Source organism: Taudactylus pleione, unplaced genomic scaffold (genome assembly GCF_031769625.1).
Source record: "Taudactylus pleione unplaced genomic scaffold, aTauple2 ptg001274l, whole genome shotgun sequence".
In the NCBI taxonomy this organism is placed as follows: Eukaryota; Metazoa; Chordata; class Amphibia; order Anura; family Myobatrachidae; genus Taudactylus; species Taudactylus pleione.
In genome coordinates, this window is record NW_028285674.1 from 2228222 (window position 1) to 2243714 (window position 15493).

General features: G+C 41.0%; 1 protein-coding gene across 2 annotated transcripts in view; it reads left to right on the top strand.

Annotated features, from left to right (window-relative positions):
• LOC148443424 (protein-L-isoaspartate(D-aspartate) O-methyltransferase-like) overlaps window positions 1-15493 on the top strand; it is a 69696-nt gene that overhangs the window by 48129 nt on the left and 6074 nt on the right. For both annotated transcript variants that reach the window (XM_088462844.1, XM_088462843.1), the window contains 4 exons: window positions 1787-1818; window positions 2627-2731; window positions 7165-7285; window positions 10590-10675. In XM_088462844.1, the coding sequence (XP_088318970.1) occupies window positions 1787-1818; window positions 2627-2731; window positions 7165-7285; window positions 10590-10675 (344 nt within the window). The remainder of the gene's footprint in view (window positions 1-1786; window positions 1819-2626; window positions 2732-7164; window positions 7286-10589; window positions 10676-15493) is intronic.

The following is a 15493-nucleotide window of genomic DNA, read 5'->3' on the forward strand; positions in this document are numbered from 1 at the left end:
CCGGTTCCCACATCTCAGCGGGGCACAGGCTTTTATACCAGTCGGGTCTTTCGGTCCGATTCTCATCCTGAAGTCTCTCAACAGGTATTTGAGGATTCCCAAGTTTCAAATAGAATCACTTCGCTCTATTGGAACTGGGGGACTTCATGGCTTCCTTGGACATACAGGATGCCTATTTGCATGTTCCCTTCTGTATCAGTCATCAGCGATTCCTCATGTTTGCGGTCCAGGAGGTTCATTTCCAGTTTCAGGCTTTGCCAATTGGACTTTCCTGAGTGCATGCCGGTCTTCCTTCACGCTCCTTGCTTTAGGCTTGTTAACTTAACTGAAGTTGCTGGGGACTGGGTATAGGGGGAGGGGGAACCTGGGCTGTGTTCAACAAGTTTAACTATGTGGTGCCCAGACTCCAGCTCACCAACCTATACCCAGGGTAAAGCCTGGGTTCCTTTTGGAATCGAAGAAAAGGATTTAACAGGTAAGCGCACAAATCTCCTTATTGGTCATCTAATGAGAAGAATTTTATGGGATAATTTTCCTTATTATTATTTCCCATCATCTGTCCACAAACCAGTATTCAGACTGTTTTGAAAATTTGGTCAAATATTTTCTGCTGAGATAAATGTACTAAGACAGCATATCTGTTTTAAATGTTTTGTATTAATCTGTATCACAGCACAGCTCTGCAGGAATTTGCCCTGTATCTAATTATAAACATCTAAATGCTATTTTTGCTATATATTTTTTCCCACTTTTATTATGATTTAATTATGATTTATGATTATTAAAATAAATTCAAAGGTTAACACTTGATAAGAGAGCGCATAAATAATTAAAAGTTCAAAATGTATTAATAGATTCAAATAAATACATAAAAAAATACACTTGGTCAATAGTTCATCACGAGACTAATCATGGATAATATATACGTAGTATTAAATTGTTGGCAATGGATTATATCATGGTCCAGAGGAAACAGTTCATTAGACCACAGGTATATGTATAAATAAGTATCCAACGATTGCTCCACTTTTATTATATGCTTAGAGAAAACTCAAAGTGAAGTTTTAATGAACCACAATCTAATTCAAAATAACCAGTAAGAGTGCCCTGAACAAAGAACCTTCTTTTCTCTAGCTTCTTGATATCGTATATCTGACTCTAAGGACCACCGTCAACTCGTTCGTATGTTCCTTGCAGTGGATTATACATTTTCACTAAAGTGGTTAAGGCAGTGGTTCCCAAACTTTTTTGAATCACGGCACCCAAATACATCAGCATTGTTTTAACGGCGCCCCTAAGCCAAAAGTTTGTTATTGATAACTTCAGAAAAAAAGTAGTGAAGTAGTACAGTGAAATAAATTGTGCTGACCTGTCATCCTTAGGTTTGGTTATATAGTGGTGGCAGGTTTGTGCTTCTGTTTGTGCACATATTTACATTACATTGACCACAAAGAATTTGATTTGGTACTGGACCACCATCCTGAGGCATCCCTGCAAGTGTCCCGAGGCACCCCAGGGTGCCGCGACGCACAGTTTGGGGACCACTGGGTTAAGGAATCACATTTTCTCCTCTCATACTTCACATTCATCTCATACCTATTTGGACTCAGTTGGGGATAGAAAGTATCTAGTGCGAACTCCACCCCAAAACCCCTTTAGAAACGTGGTAATGATTAAAATAATTATTCAGGTCAGAATGATTTTAAAACATTACCCTTTGTTTTTAGGTTCTCCTTTTGCTGTTTCAGGGTGATTTTTAACTATATTTGTCTTTTGTTGACCACAGGGTACAAGGCTACAATTAGTGCCCCGCACATGGTGAGTGTTCCATGCAATAATATTATTTTAGTTTTCTGCTGAAAATACGTAATTAAAAATTAAAATTTATAATGGGTTAACGACTTCCAGTGATTACCCAGTAAAACTTCAAAATCCAAAACAAAACCTAACATAATAATCCTGGGAACCCAAACCTCTATACCTTATATAAGTGTTACCTTAGAAATAACTGTTATTTAGTGACTTGGATTTGAATTGCTCATAGATACACAATTTTTACAGTGGAAAAAATGAAACCTACAATAACTGTCATGCAATGAAAAGTAAAAGGTTGGGTAATATTGTGGAAGCAGCGATCAGCAGGTAATTAGGTAGTGCAATTGATGATAAATGGCTTATGGGAGGTGGTATTTAGCAGCGGAGTACACCGTTTTAAAATACAGACTGAAGTGGTGGTGATATCCCAGAAAGTAACAATTTCGCTGGAGAGGGAGAAGGCCGCCTGCCTGTACACTTGCGCAGGGACCGCCGACACTGACATCTCAACTGGGCAGGCAAATTTAAATGCCCACCCAGTTGTGATGTCAGCCCAGACATATCGAGCGGCCAATTGGGAAGTGTGTATAGCTTGCCAATTGCCCGCTCTGATGGTGGATCTGTCTATTGACCGAACCTACATCTCAGTATCTACCCAGCATAAGGCCAAGTCACCAAGCCTGGCAGACAAAATAGCGGGTCATGTTTTCTTTTTATTCAAATGTTGCTAGCAATGTAACCGTCTAAAACCAAAGCATGATAAGCCTAATGTTTATCTGCATTTCTAACTTCAGTATTCTCTATCTTGCAGCATGCACATGCCCTGGAGTTGTTAGAAGATAAGCTGGTGATTGGGGCTAGAGCATTGGATGTTGGCTCTGGGAGTGGATACCTCACTGTCTGCTTTGCTAGAATGGTCAGCCTGATATTTAACAAATAATGTTTCACAATTATTTGGTGCACACAGCTGGAAACAAATAGATCGTATAGCAATAAACTACTACTGTGGCAAGTGCAACTGAATGTCACAAGTAGTGTTACATCTGAATAATATTTATTACAGGAGTTTACTTTTTCTTTACGTGAAACTATACTCCAGTGACTTATTTCTATAGTGCAACATTTAAAGAATGATCACTGTGCATGTTTGCCATATATTTGTGGTTAAAATTTTATATTTACAGCACAATAAAATAGATTTCACTGGCAGCATAGAATATACATATGGTATAGCAAAGCAAAGGGCGCCCTCCAGGCTCACAGTTGAAAAGTCTTAGGCAGCTATCCTAGTGGTCCACTACCATCCACAAACCAAGAAGGAAAATGCAAAAATAGGATAGCGCCAATCGTCTAGCCCGGACCAAGGAGACGAGCAATAGATGTATATAAAAATAAAATTTATTAGAATCTTAAAAGGCAGGTAACAAGATATAAAGGCTCTCTCGGAGGAACTATAAATGAATAGACATATGACATAGAATTAGACTAAGGCATGAGAGAGAAAACCAATCTTCGTAGTCATACACAGATTCCACCGGGATGTAAAAACTTGCAATTTACTTCTTACATGTAAATGATATACTTATGTAAAAATAAAATTAAATTAAATGATCACAATAGCCTATATCAAGAAAAATATAATATAAAATCTGCAGAAAAAATATATGATAAATGAAGAAAAATTACAAAATAAGCAATATATAAAAATAATATGGAAAAAATAAAATGAACATAGGTGAAATGTCATGGGCATAAATATTGCATGGATAAATACATGACAAATCTCAAAATGACATAGTATCAAAACTGTATCCAAATGACTATTTGGATAAACAGTGTGCAATGTATCAACAAGACAAATAATCAAGTCTCTAATAGACTCAAGGCTCTTCCTTATTCCCTAAAAGGAATCTATCTCAAATAAATGTATAGGTCAGGATATGGTGAAAAGAGCCAATAATGTATTGCAAACAGTACAAAAAGAGCAATCGGGCTCTATAAAAAAAGTAATCAATCAATGTATTCCCTTACCCCTGATTGGGCACTTTCTCCAGAGTCAGATACCCCGTATTGCAAACACTGTGCAATGGAGCACTACGTGTTTCTCCGGTTTGTGTATCCTTAGTAATTAAGGCAGGACTGTAAAGTTGCTACACATGCCGGCTATGTGTGCGAATGGCCAAGAGGCCGATAGTGTGTGAATGTCCGCTCACCTTATGAGGACGTAGCACTGGAGGAATCGCTCCGGTGTGACCACCTCAGTCAAGTTGCTAGTGACTGTAATGCCGCCGCACTTATGCTCACCTAGCCGTGGTGAGGACAGTGTTGCACTAGAGCCGTCTCATGTGCAGTGGGTGACGGCTAGCAGCTGGTGTGCTAACGATTGTCTCTCCGTACTGGACTTCAGGTAATCCCCAGCAAAAGGATGGGTGTGGAGTAGGCAGGGGGAATGAGTCCGTCGCGGAGCAAGTGTTTGCTTATATCAGAATGGAGGAACAGTGTATCGCAGGGGGTTTCCTTAGGACATCAGCAATGTGAGCTGGAGACAGAGACACCCTAACTTGTCTCTTTCTCTTATCAGAAGGATGTCAGATTGCAGGAAGGTGTCACTTTTAAAAGGAATCCCTTCCAATCCAAATCGTTCATTAGTACAGACAACACCTGCAAGTGATTATTGTCCCTGTCTCGGCTCAGTTATGCTTGTTGTCATTAAGAAAAAAATCTCTAACCCAGCCTATTATACAGTCAGGTCCATAAATATTGGGACATTGACAGAATTTTCATATTTTGTCCTCTATTCACCACCACAATGGCTTTGAAATGAAACAAACAAGTTGTGCTTTAATGGCAGACTTTCAGATTTAATTTGAGGGTAATTACATCCAAATCAGGTGAACGGTGTAGGAATTACAACGGTTTCTATATGTGCCTCCCACTTTTTAAGGGGCCAAAAGTAATGGGACAAACTAAACAATCCTAAATCTAACTTTCACTTTTTAATACTTTGTTGCAAATCCTTTGCAGGCAATTACAGCCTGAAGTCTGGAATGCATAGACATCACCAGACGCTGGGTTTCATTCCTGGTGATGCTCTGCCAGGCCTCTACTGCAAATGTCTTCAGTTCCTGCTTGTTCTTGGGGCATTTTCCCTTCAGTATTGTCTTCATCAAGTGAAATGCATGCTCAATCGGATTCAGGTCAGGGGATTGACTTGGCCATTGCATAACATTCCACTTTTTAGCCTTAAACAACTCTTTGGTTGCTTTTGCAGTATGCTGTGGGTCATTGTCCATCTGCACTGTGAAGCGCTGTCCAATGAGTTCTGAAGTATTTGACTGAATATGAGCATATAATATTGCCCGAAACACTTCAGAATTCATTCTGCTGCTTTTGTCAGCAGTCACATCATCAATAAATACAAGGGAACCAGTTCCATTGGCAGCCATACATGCCCACGCCATGACACTACCACCACCATGCTTCACTGATGAGGTGGTATGTTTTGGATCATGAGCAGTTCCTTTCCTTCTCTTCTCTTCCCATCACTCTGGTACAAGTTGATCTTTGTCTCATCTGTCAATAGGATGTTGTTCCAGAACTGTAATGGCTTTTTTAGATGTTGTTTGGCAAACTGTAATCTGGTCTTCCTGTTTTTGTGGCTCATCAATGGTTTGCATCTTGTGGTGAACCCTCTATATTCACTCTTGTGAAGTCTTCTCTTGATTGTTGACTTTGACACATATACATCTACCTCCTGGAGAGTGTTCTTGATTTGGCCAACTGTTGTGAAGGGGTTTTTCTTCACCAGGGAAATAATTCTTTTGTCATCCACCACAGTCGTTTTCCGTGGTCTTCCGGGTCTTTTGGTGTTGCTGAGCTCTCCGGTGCATTCTTTCTTTTTAAGAATGTTCCAAACAGTTGATTTGGCCACACCTAATGTTTTTGCTATCTCTCTGATGGGTTTGTTTTGATTTTTCAGCCTAATGATGGCTTGCTTCACTGATAGTGACAGCTCTTTGGATCTCATATTGAGAGTTGACAGCAACTGATTCCAAATGCAAAAGTCACACCTAGAATCAACTCCAGACCTTTTACCTGCTTAATTGATAATGAAATAACAAGGGAATAGCCCACACCTGTCCATGAAATAGCTTTTGAGTTGATAGTCCCATTACTTTTGGCCCCTTAAAAAATGGGAGGCACATATTGAAACTGTTGTAATTCCTACACCGTTCACCCGATTTGGATGTAATTACCCTCAAATTAAATCTGAAAGTCTGCAGTTAAAGCACATCTTGTTTGTTTCATTTCAAAACCATTGTGGTGGTGAATAGAGGCCAAAATCTGAAAATTCTGCCAATGTCTCAATATTTATGGACCTGACTGTATATCATCAGTATATTCTATTATAATACATACTGGTCATTTCACCTTATTGGACTCAATTTAACAGTGGAATACAGTATGGTAATCATGAGAAGATATTGTCTCATCAGAAACTAAATAAATAAACAACTATACTATTTGAATACATTGTTATCTATAGTAAACAGACTCAAAACTCCATGTGTATATAAAAACCCATATCATAATTAAGATCTTAAACAGGGGGATTAGTCCAATGGACACTACAAAGTATAAAATGTATTAGCGCTGTGTCCTAATATTTATATTGTAGGCATGTCTGCATAGAAAGAACTCTAACTCCATCCCTAACAAACCTGATCACAAATTAGAAACATAATACAATGTGGTCTGTAATTATTAAATAAATAACCTAGAGCCATGGATACTCATGATCATAATTGTCTGCTACATTGGACGATGTACCCAATATGCACACAGCTTTTCTTTGTATAAAGCAGAAAAATAGTATAGTTCTAAGTTATACTGGACCCCCTTGCTCAAACTGATCACAAGATGTTGATCTAAAATCCAAAATGTGATTGGCACTAAGTAGCCACAATCACAGAGAGAATGAAACTGCACAAAAAATGAGAACTAATCATAGTTCTCAAAAATGTAGGTTCGACTAAAGATGTATTAAGTCAGGTCTATAAACTATATCGAATAAGGGAGGGGGGTGGAAACAAATGTCACACTACAGGTGTGAAGGAGGAAGGAGATAAACAAAAATGGTCAATAAAGAAAAAGTTAAGGGCCCCAAAGGATAGACAAATGGTCATATCATGTGCAACGAGGTGATATCCAGGGTCGTTAAAGGAACTCTAGATCCCCAATTTCATTGAGCCCGTCCGGACAGGTGCTGCTTTGTAAATAGAACGTAATAATGAGAACAGTAAACTAGTCTTCCGATTGACAAAGTCTTAAATATACTGCTATTCTTAGGTAGGCCTCACTGGAAAGGTTATTGGCATAGAGCATATCGATCAACTTGTCCGTGACTCTACTCAGAACATCCAGCGAGATGATCCAACATTACTGAGCTCTGGACGTATTAAGTTTGTTGGTAAGTTAATTATTTATCTGGGTTCATGGCCATAGAGCATCCACTTATTTACCAGAGATCACAAAGCTAATGTGGGCCGTACATCTAATCACCAAATTCCCTGATGTTGATCCAATTGCCAGACTCTGATGATCACCAATTTTTAGGAGGATCGGCAAAAAACAACTTGTTGAAAATCCTCAACTCAATGATTCCGATCGTTGGCAAAACTGGGAATTGCCCCAATTAATTGCTGATGTATGGGCCCCATAACTTTTAAATGTTCAGTGATATTATAGTTTGTTCCCCAGTATAACTGTTGGTTTAAGAATAATATTCGCCAATGTCTCATATGTTGTAAAGGAAAAAATTTTATCAACTAATTGACCTGGTGCCTTTAGCAGGACCATAGAAAAGGACAGTTTCTTGAGAGTGGTTTGCTGCTCTGGAATAGTCTCTGTATATTGTTCATCCTAGAACTGATCACTGATTTTCGAGAACATGTATACTGGTATTCAACTTGCATTAAAGGGAGCTTTACTGTAAATGTAGGTATTGCCATGGGGGTTTCGACTCTGGTACCTTCAATGTTAGCTCCATAAAGTCACCAGTACAAGTTATGCAGAATACAAGTAGCTGATGCTCGATTTAAACACATTTGCATCGCAAGTTCTCGGACATAAAATGCGTTAATTAAACATACTACAATTGCATGCATATCCTAAGTTGCAAAAATGTCAAGATGCGTGCAGGTCAGCATCGGTAGCATTTCATTTGCATATCATTTACGTCGGGTACATATCACATACACTTACACCTATTATTTAAAAAATTGTATTGCTTGAGAAATACGCATCTGTTCACAGTTAAGCAAACATCCCCTTACTGTTCTTGGCCTTCATGAGACTTCTCTTCCCTCCCCTGTCCTGCATCTCTGGTTCATGTAACCGCACCTAGTGCCAGGCAGCCACTGCAAGAACTAATGAAATCCTAACATTTTATCGTTCAATATTAATATAGCTGTCTATCTGTCATCCTGTGTCTGTGGTGATACATGTCTAAACTCATTATTGCCGGCTTTTTTACATTTATGGAAACACCATTTCATTTGACTACTAACTATCGGTCATACTGTTTACATTATTATTAAGCCTGTATTAAATTTAAGCAGACCCGCAATACTTTTCGCCTACATCGCCTGTTTTGCAGGCGGAAAAGTATCGCGTTCGTGCCCGCGTATTGCCATATTCAATTTGAAAGTATGCGAAAATGGGACCCGGCGAAATTCAAACAAGCGGAAAGTCAAATTTGGGGAAATCAGCCTGACACCCCCCAAAAGATGCTCTGACATGGGGTTCCCTATGGTACCCCCCGATTTGGCTTGCTGAAGGTATTTGTTGTTTTTACACAGGCTCAATAGCTGCTAAATAGCGTTTTTGTATAAGTGGTGCAGAGTAGTATTCAGGATTTTTTTTTTTGTATAAAATAACTTATCCCAGCAAATTTCGGATACTTGAAAATGGGAGCCAGCATATTTTAAAGTTGCTAAAGGTAAGTTTAAAAAATCGTAAAAAATCCACCTGCCGCAAGCCCCTGCAATGAAAAAAAAATTAACTTGGGGCGTACTTGGGGATCCCACCAGAGTCAAGTTCGTTAGTTTTGAACTTTGTCCCACAACATTTTTTTTTTTTTCGACCCCCAAATTCAAAGTGATTTTTTTGGGGTGTTCTTAAAAAAATTTTTTACACAGTTTACATTTGGGGGACTGTCTGAAGGCTTCACGGGGGTTCCCGCAACGTTGCACCCCAAAACCCCAATTCTGCACTTTTTTCCGCCTGCTATTCATAGGCCAAACTTTTCCACCTATTACATTGCATTGACTTTCTGCCTAGGCAAAAGTCTTTCAAATTGAATATGGAGTAAAATCAAAACAGGCGAAAATGACGTCATCGGTGAAAAGTTTTTGCCAAAAACACGTGAAAACGGCTTTTAGCCTCTAATTGAATACGGCCCTTAGTTTACATTAATAAGAGTTGTAGTATAAACTGTTATTCATTAATTTTTAAGATAAAGAATAAAATAATTTTTAAGATACCTGGGCCTGATTCAGAGCCGGACACGATTAGCGGACGCTCGTTCTAAAAAAAGGGCCGGACATTTAAATTGAGCGCTTGCTATTTGCGGTGTGTTGACGCCTCTATGTCTGAGCGAGCGTACGAAAAATGTGCTCGCTATTTTGTAAAGACGCCCCTTTGCCGTTTGCATCACACGTCATCTCCGGTATTTATTAGATTAATCGGGAACATCGAAAGGCATCTGAACTGCTCGCAGTGCTTGTGGTAGGATTTTCTTTCCCCTAATACTGCGAGCAGTTCAGGCTAAAAGACAACCAAGTGACGTGGTCGATGACGCTCCTTTACTAATTATGCACTCCCATTAAACGCCCTTTTGACCGTTAGGCACGCCTGCGTTCGGATCTCCACTCTCCCGTTTTCAAGCACCTTCCCCTGTTACCACCCACAAATGGTACATTCTGTCAATCAAATTAGCAGCCACTCGCTGTTTTACGAGCGCACGATTTCCGACAGCAGTGACTGTTTTGTGCATGCGCATTACGACCCATACGCATGCGCAATTGTGCGAACATCGCTCAGAGCGAACGAGCGGCTCTGAATCAGGCTGGGCAATATCAGAGTTCCTTGTGCATCATTATATGGTGTGCATTAGACATGTGTTTCTTCTGTACAGAACAATGCACATTTATTATCATAGCTGTACACTAAAGTTGCCTATCCATTTAACGACATGAAAGTCTGAACGTTTAGCGTTCAGACTTTAATGTCACTGAGGTGCAGGCACAGCAACTGAAAGACGTTCACTGAACGTCTTCAGTGCAGGAGCCCAAACTCCCTATCTATTAACAAGCCGAACCTGACGACCGTCGTCCGGTTGACGTGCATGTTCGATAGATAGTCTGGGTCGGCAAGGACCCAGCGTGCACACGCATCGCTGGTCCTAGCCAGCTATCCACTTGCAGACTTTCTGCACATTCCGACCAAAACCTCCTGGTTTTGGTCGCATCTTGCAGAAAGTCGGCAAATGGATAGGCCCCTTTAGTTTGCGTGATGGGTCCTCTAAATTGAAGACACAGATTGGTATTAAGGTTGGTTACCTTTGTAACCCGAAGCCGCTTCCGCGTGACATATCTCGAGCACGCAAGCACACAAAACACTTAACCTGTATAAATACTTTGGAACCAGCATTTAACATTGCAAAAATATTACTGCTATGTTCCATTAATACCGTTAATTGTGTATTGTTATAGTGGGTGATGGCAGACTTGGCTATAGTGAAGAAGGCCCATATGATGCAATTCATGTTGGTGCAGCAGCAGCAACAGTGCCACAGGAGGTAAGTGTGACAGTACATCATTCCAACTAGGATTACGCTGTAACTTATACAATAGAAGCTCTACACCAAACAATAACACTTTCCATAGGAAAAAAAACATTCCTAATAGTTATTTAAATTAAAATGATTTATTTATTCTTCCTCCACTAGGGGGCACAGGGACAACTCTGGGTATAGCCTGAAGAGGAGAGTCTGGGCACCAAATAGTAAATTAAATTACCCACAAGCCCAGTCTCCTCTCCCCTATACCCCACCCCCAGCCACTGGGACCTAAGTTTTAGTTTGGTGCCAAAGCAGGAGCTGGGCACAGTTTTTCAGGGGGGATGTGTTAGATGTCCCCCCATATTTTAATTATTGTACTTTTCTGAGCAAGTGGTGCAGGGCGTCCTACAGGACACCATCACTGCTGCTCCACCAACCCAGGCCGCAGCACTGGCAACTGGGTCAGTGACTTCGGCCGCGGACTCCACTGGAGCTGCATGCTGGACGCTGGGGAGAGCCAAACAGCTCGCAAGGTAAGAGCGGCTCTCCACGATGCAAGAGACCACTGCCGGTGCTGGCTGTAAGGGCACTGGTTGTCTCTGCGCCGCTCACTAGACCATCAGGGTTGTTACTGGAATAGGACACCGCTTAATAGCGGTGCTGGCCGATACCCTGGGGTCCATACCAGTCGGGGAAGCAGGGCTCCTCCTGTTAGTCCCTTCCCCAGCCCTGCTATTAATAAGATGGTTTGTTAACATTATTAGCCCACTTATTGTACAGCATTGAGTGGTCTGTGAACCCTGCCGTTGCTTCATCACCTTGGCCAGCAGTGTTTTCTTCAAAGGTGTGTGTGTGTGTGTGTGTGTGTGTGTGTTTCCCCTCCAGAGAATAACTTATGTACAGCAAAAAAGGTGGACAGAACTCCGGGCTATCAGTACAAAATTCACAATAGCCTGTAGATAATTGAGGTCAACGTTTCAGAGCCTTAAGCTCTTTTATCAAGACCATATCACAAGAAACAAGCAACAAACAAAAGATATATATACATACCATGATCAAACACCCGGGTGCTCGTGGCTTGCTGGCCCAACAGAGTCCCGATGACGTCATGGGCGTGCGATGCGCCGGCGGTCGGTGACTTACTAGGGGGCGTGGTCATGACGTGTACCTTCACCAAGGGAACAGAGAGAAGCATAATAAACAGAATGAATGGTCAAAAATATTAAACAATGGGATCACATACACGATCAATATTATAGGAAACAAGCCAGACAACTGTGTAGATAAAAATAGTATATCTGGCAAATTGCAAAATAGTCACAAGATGACAAACTATATGACCCTTGTCACTGTGACATGGCAATGCAGAAAGACCCACTGCAAATCCTATACTAACGGATGAAAAACTAACAGGCTCAACACTCAACAAGGTACTAGACTGTAGAAAACATATATCAGATAGACACTGTCAAAATATAGACATGATGTCTGCGGAACAAGAGAATCATAGTAAGGAGAGGCTGAAAAGCATAAAATAGAAAAATAGTATATAACCGAACGGTAAATACACAGATAAGCAACAAAACGGAAAAAAACTACAGTATTAAATAATAGACTCTAGAAGGAATTAAAGAAAACAGCTGAGGGATAACATTTCATTGAGGCCCCAAGGTTGGACAGTTTGCAAGGTGTGAATCCAGTAGGCTTCTTTTTGCAGGAGCGTACGATCCCTGTCACCACCTCTCAAATTCGGGGGGACCTAATCGATCATTTTATATTTGATGGTAGAAACATTTTGTTGATAATCCTTGAAATGTTTACCCACAGGTTGGTCAGATCCTCTGCCATCTATGGCCACCCTGATGTTAGAGCGGTGTAGAGCCATTCTCTCTTTCAGTTGTCTGGTGGTTTTACCCACATAGAGTAGGCCACACGGACACCGGACTGTATATACTACGTAACGGCTGGAACATGTAAGAGGATATTTTATCTGAAACTTTTCCTGATCTAGGGTGGCAGAAGGTATTGCCTGTCTCTAAGAAGCTGCAAGTAATGCAACCTATGCATTTATAGTTGCCTGCAGGACGGGTCAAGAAATGTGTAGAAGTCGTCTTGGTAAAATGGCTCATGTCATTATGTACGACTATATCCTTGATGTTTCTTCCCCTTTTATACGAAGTAAGGATGGTGGAACCTTGCAGCGCTGGTAATTTGGGGTCTTTGGCAACAATGGGCCAAATTTCTCAGGCCGTACGCATCAAACGACTAATCTCAGTAGTAAACTGTTGGGTCTAGACAACCATTGGGGTTCACTTTAGGTTCTGTAGATGTGAGGGCCTGTGATCTAGACATAGATAATACCTTCTCTTTTGCTTTTTTCAGAACCTTGTAATTATAACCACGCTGTAAGAATTTGCAAGACAACTTGTCAATTTGATTGATCGCATCTGTGTGTTCACTGCAGATTCTTAAGATTCTCAAAAATTTAGAGTACGGGAGTCCCCGCTTAAGCGCTGCCAGATGATGGCTACCTGCTTGCAGTATGGTATTCCGATCTGTGGGTTTAAAGAACATAGTGGTATTGAATTCATGAAGGTCATTCTGGTTGATGGTAACATACAAGACGTGGATTGTACTGTAGCTATATTCAAATGTAAATTTGATCGGGTGTTGTTTATTGTTAAGATGAGTCATTAACTTCAGAAAACTTTCTGAGGTGCCCGACCAGAGGTGGAAAATGTCATCTATATATCTCGAATAACCACTGATGAATTGAACAACATTAGGATCCGAGAAAAAGAATTCTTTTTTTACTCCAACATATAGATGTTGGCGAAACTGGGTGCCACGCATGAACCCATGGCACATCCAGTTCGTTGGTAGTAGAACTTGCTGTCAAAAAGAAAATAGTTCCAGGTCAGCGTAAGTTCCAGCAAAGTAGCAAAAAAATTGATATCTGGGTCTGTGTATAACGGATGGTTGTTAATGAAGCTTTTAGTCATCATGACCACGCCCCCTAGTGAGTCACCGACCGCCGGCGCATTGCATGCCCATGACGTCATCGGGACTCTGTTGGGCCAGCGTGACACCAGCACCCGGGTGTTTGATCATGGTATGTGTATATATCTTTTGTTTGTCGCTTGTCTCTTGTGATATTGTCTTGATAAAAGAGCTTAAACACTCTGAAACGTTGACTTCAATTATCTACAGTCTGCTGTGATTTTTGTACTGATAGCCCCGGAGTTCCGTCCACCTTTCTTGAGGTATATATATATATATATATATATATATATACCGCACTGCTCCCCACCTCTGGAACTCTCTCCCACTCTCCATCAGACTCTCCAACTGTTTGCGATCCTTCAAACGGGCTCTCAAGACCCACTACTTCATCAAAGCCTTCCAGCTATCATTCTAACTCCCTGCTACATGCTCCTTCCTCCCCATCTACCCTATCTGTGTCAACCCAGTTTGTCTTCCCCCACCTTTTTAGAATAAAGCTCTCACGAGCAGGGCCATCTACCCTCTTGTGCTTCTCCTTACTATAGTGTAATTTACTTCTTACTCACCACTAGGGCACCTAACACTTGGTTGCTTATGCTCTGTTGCTTATCTGGGTGATATTGTCGCTAATGTAGCAATATATATTATCCATGTCCTGTATTGTATTGTATTCTGTAAGTCACTTGTCTACAATTTGTTTATGTACTTTGTAAGGCGCTGTGGAACACTTGTGGCACCATATAAATAAATTATAATATATATATATATATTTTATAGTGATTGAGCATTAATTATTTATTCATTTTGGCGTATAGCAATTTCTGTGACTCAGGATGTCCAGAAATAAGACTACCTAGGAGGTAGGCGCTACAGTTTTGCACATATAAAAAGTGTGAGAAGCAATGACAGTAACAATCATTTGTAGACAGGAAGTTCTATGCTCCCTGTCCCTGTCGCGGGTCTCAGCTTTCCATGGTGGAGCCACCCGGGATGCAGAATTTTCTAACAGTCCAGGGGTCAGTTCAAGTCCACGTCCTTTCTGCAGATGCTAGATAAGGATAGTGCTCCCAGACATAGACATGCTGCATGCGAAAGCCTTACTCCTTTATCTGGGTTATGTCCCCAGTAGACATAGCAGCTCTTGTCAGAGCAGTACAGTCCCTTCTCCTAGTGGAAGACTCAGAGCATGCCTCCCAGATCCTAAGCAGTAGAAGACAGTTAAGGAATTTCTGTTTTCCGCTCAGCTACAATACCTACTAGCGGAGGCATGGACTTTCCTGGTAGCCAAGTGTCCAAGCGCATTGTTACCTCTTACACCCCCAGGTCTTAGTGGGAGTCTCCTTCCCCTGTGGATGCCCATATTACTCATCCAATTAGGTCAGAGATTCCCAAACTCCGCCATTACAGTCCACGATTTACAGCAAACCATGCTTGAGCACAGGTGACATAGTACCTCAGTCAATTGATTTAACCATCTGGACTCAAGCATGGATATCCCTAAAACATGGACTGTAATGGCGGAGTTTGGGAACCTCTGAATTAGGTATTTCCTTTCTATTCCTAATACAGCATCTCTTAAAGATCCTACAGATCATAGTTTAGCAAATTTTTTAAAAACCATTTATGTTTTTTCGACCCAATCTCTATTTGAAACACCTGAACAAATTTCTCCAGATTACCAAGTTCCACATGGAGTCCCTTCAGTCCATCATTCTCACAGATCATATCCATCTGACAGTAGCCCTCCTACAGTCCCACGGCTGGGTAATCAATTGGAGGAGATTCACGCTATCTCCATCCCAGGAGATGCTTCACCTGGGAGCCTTCTTGGAT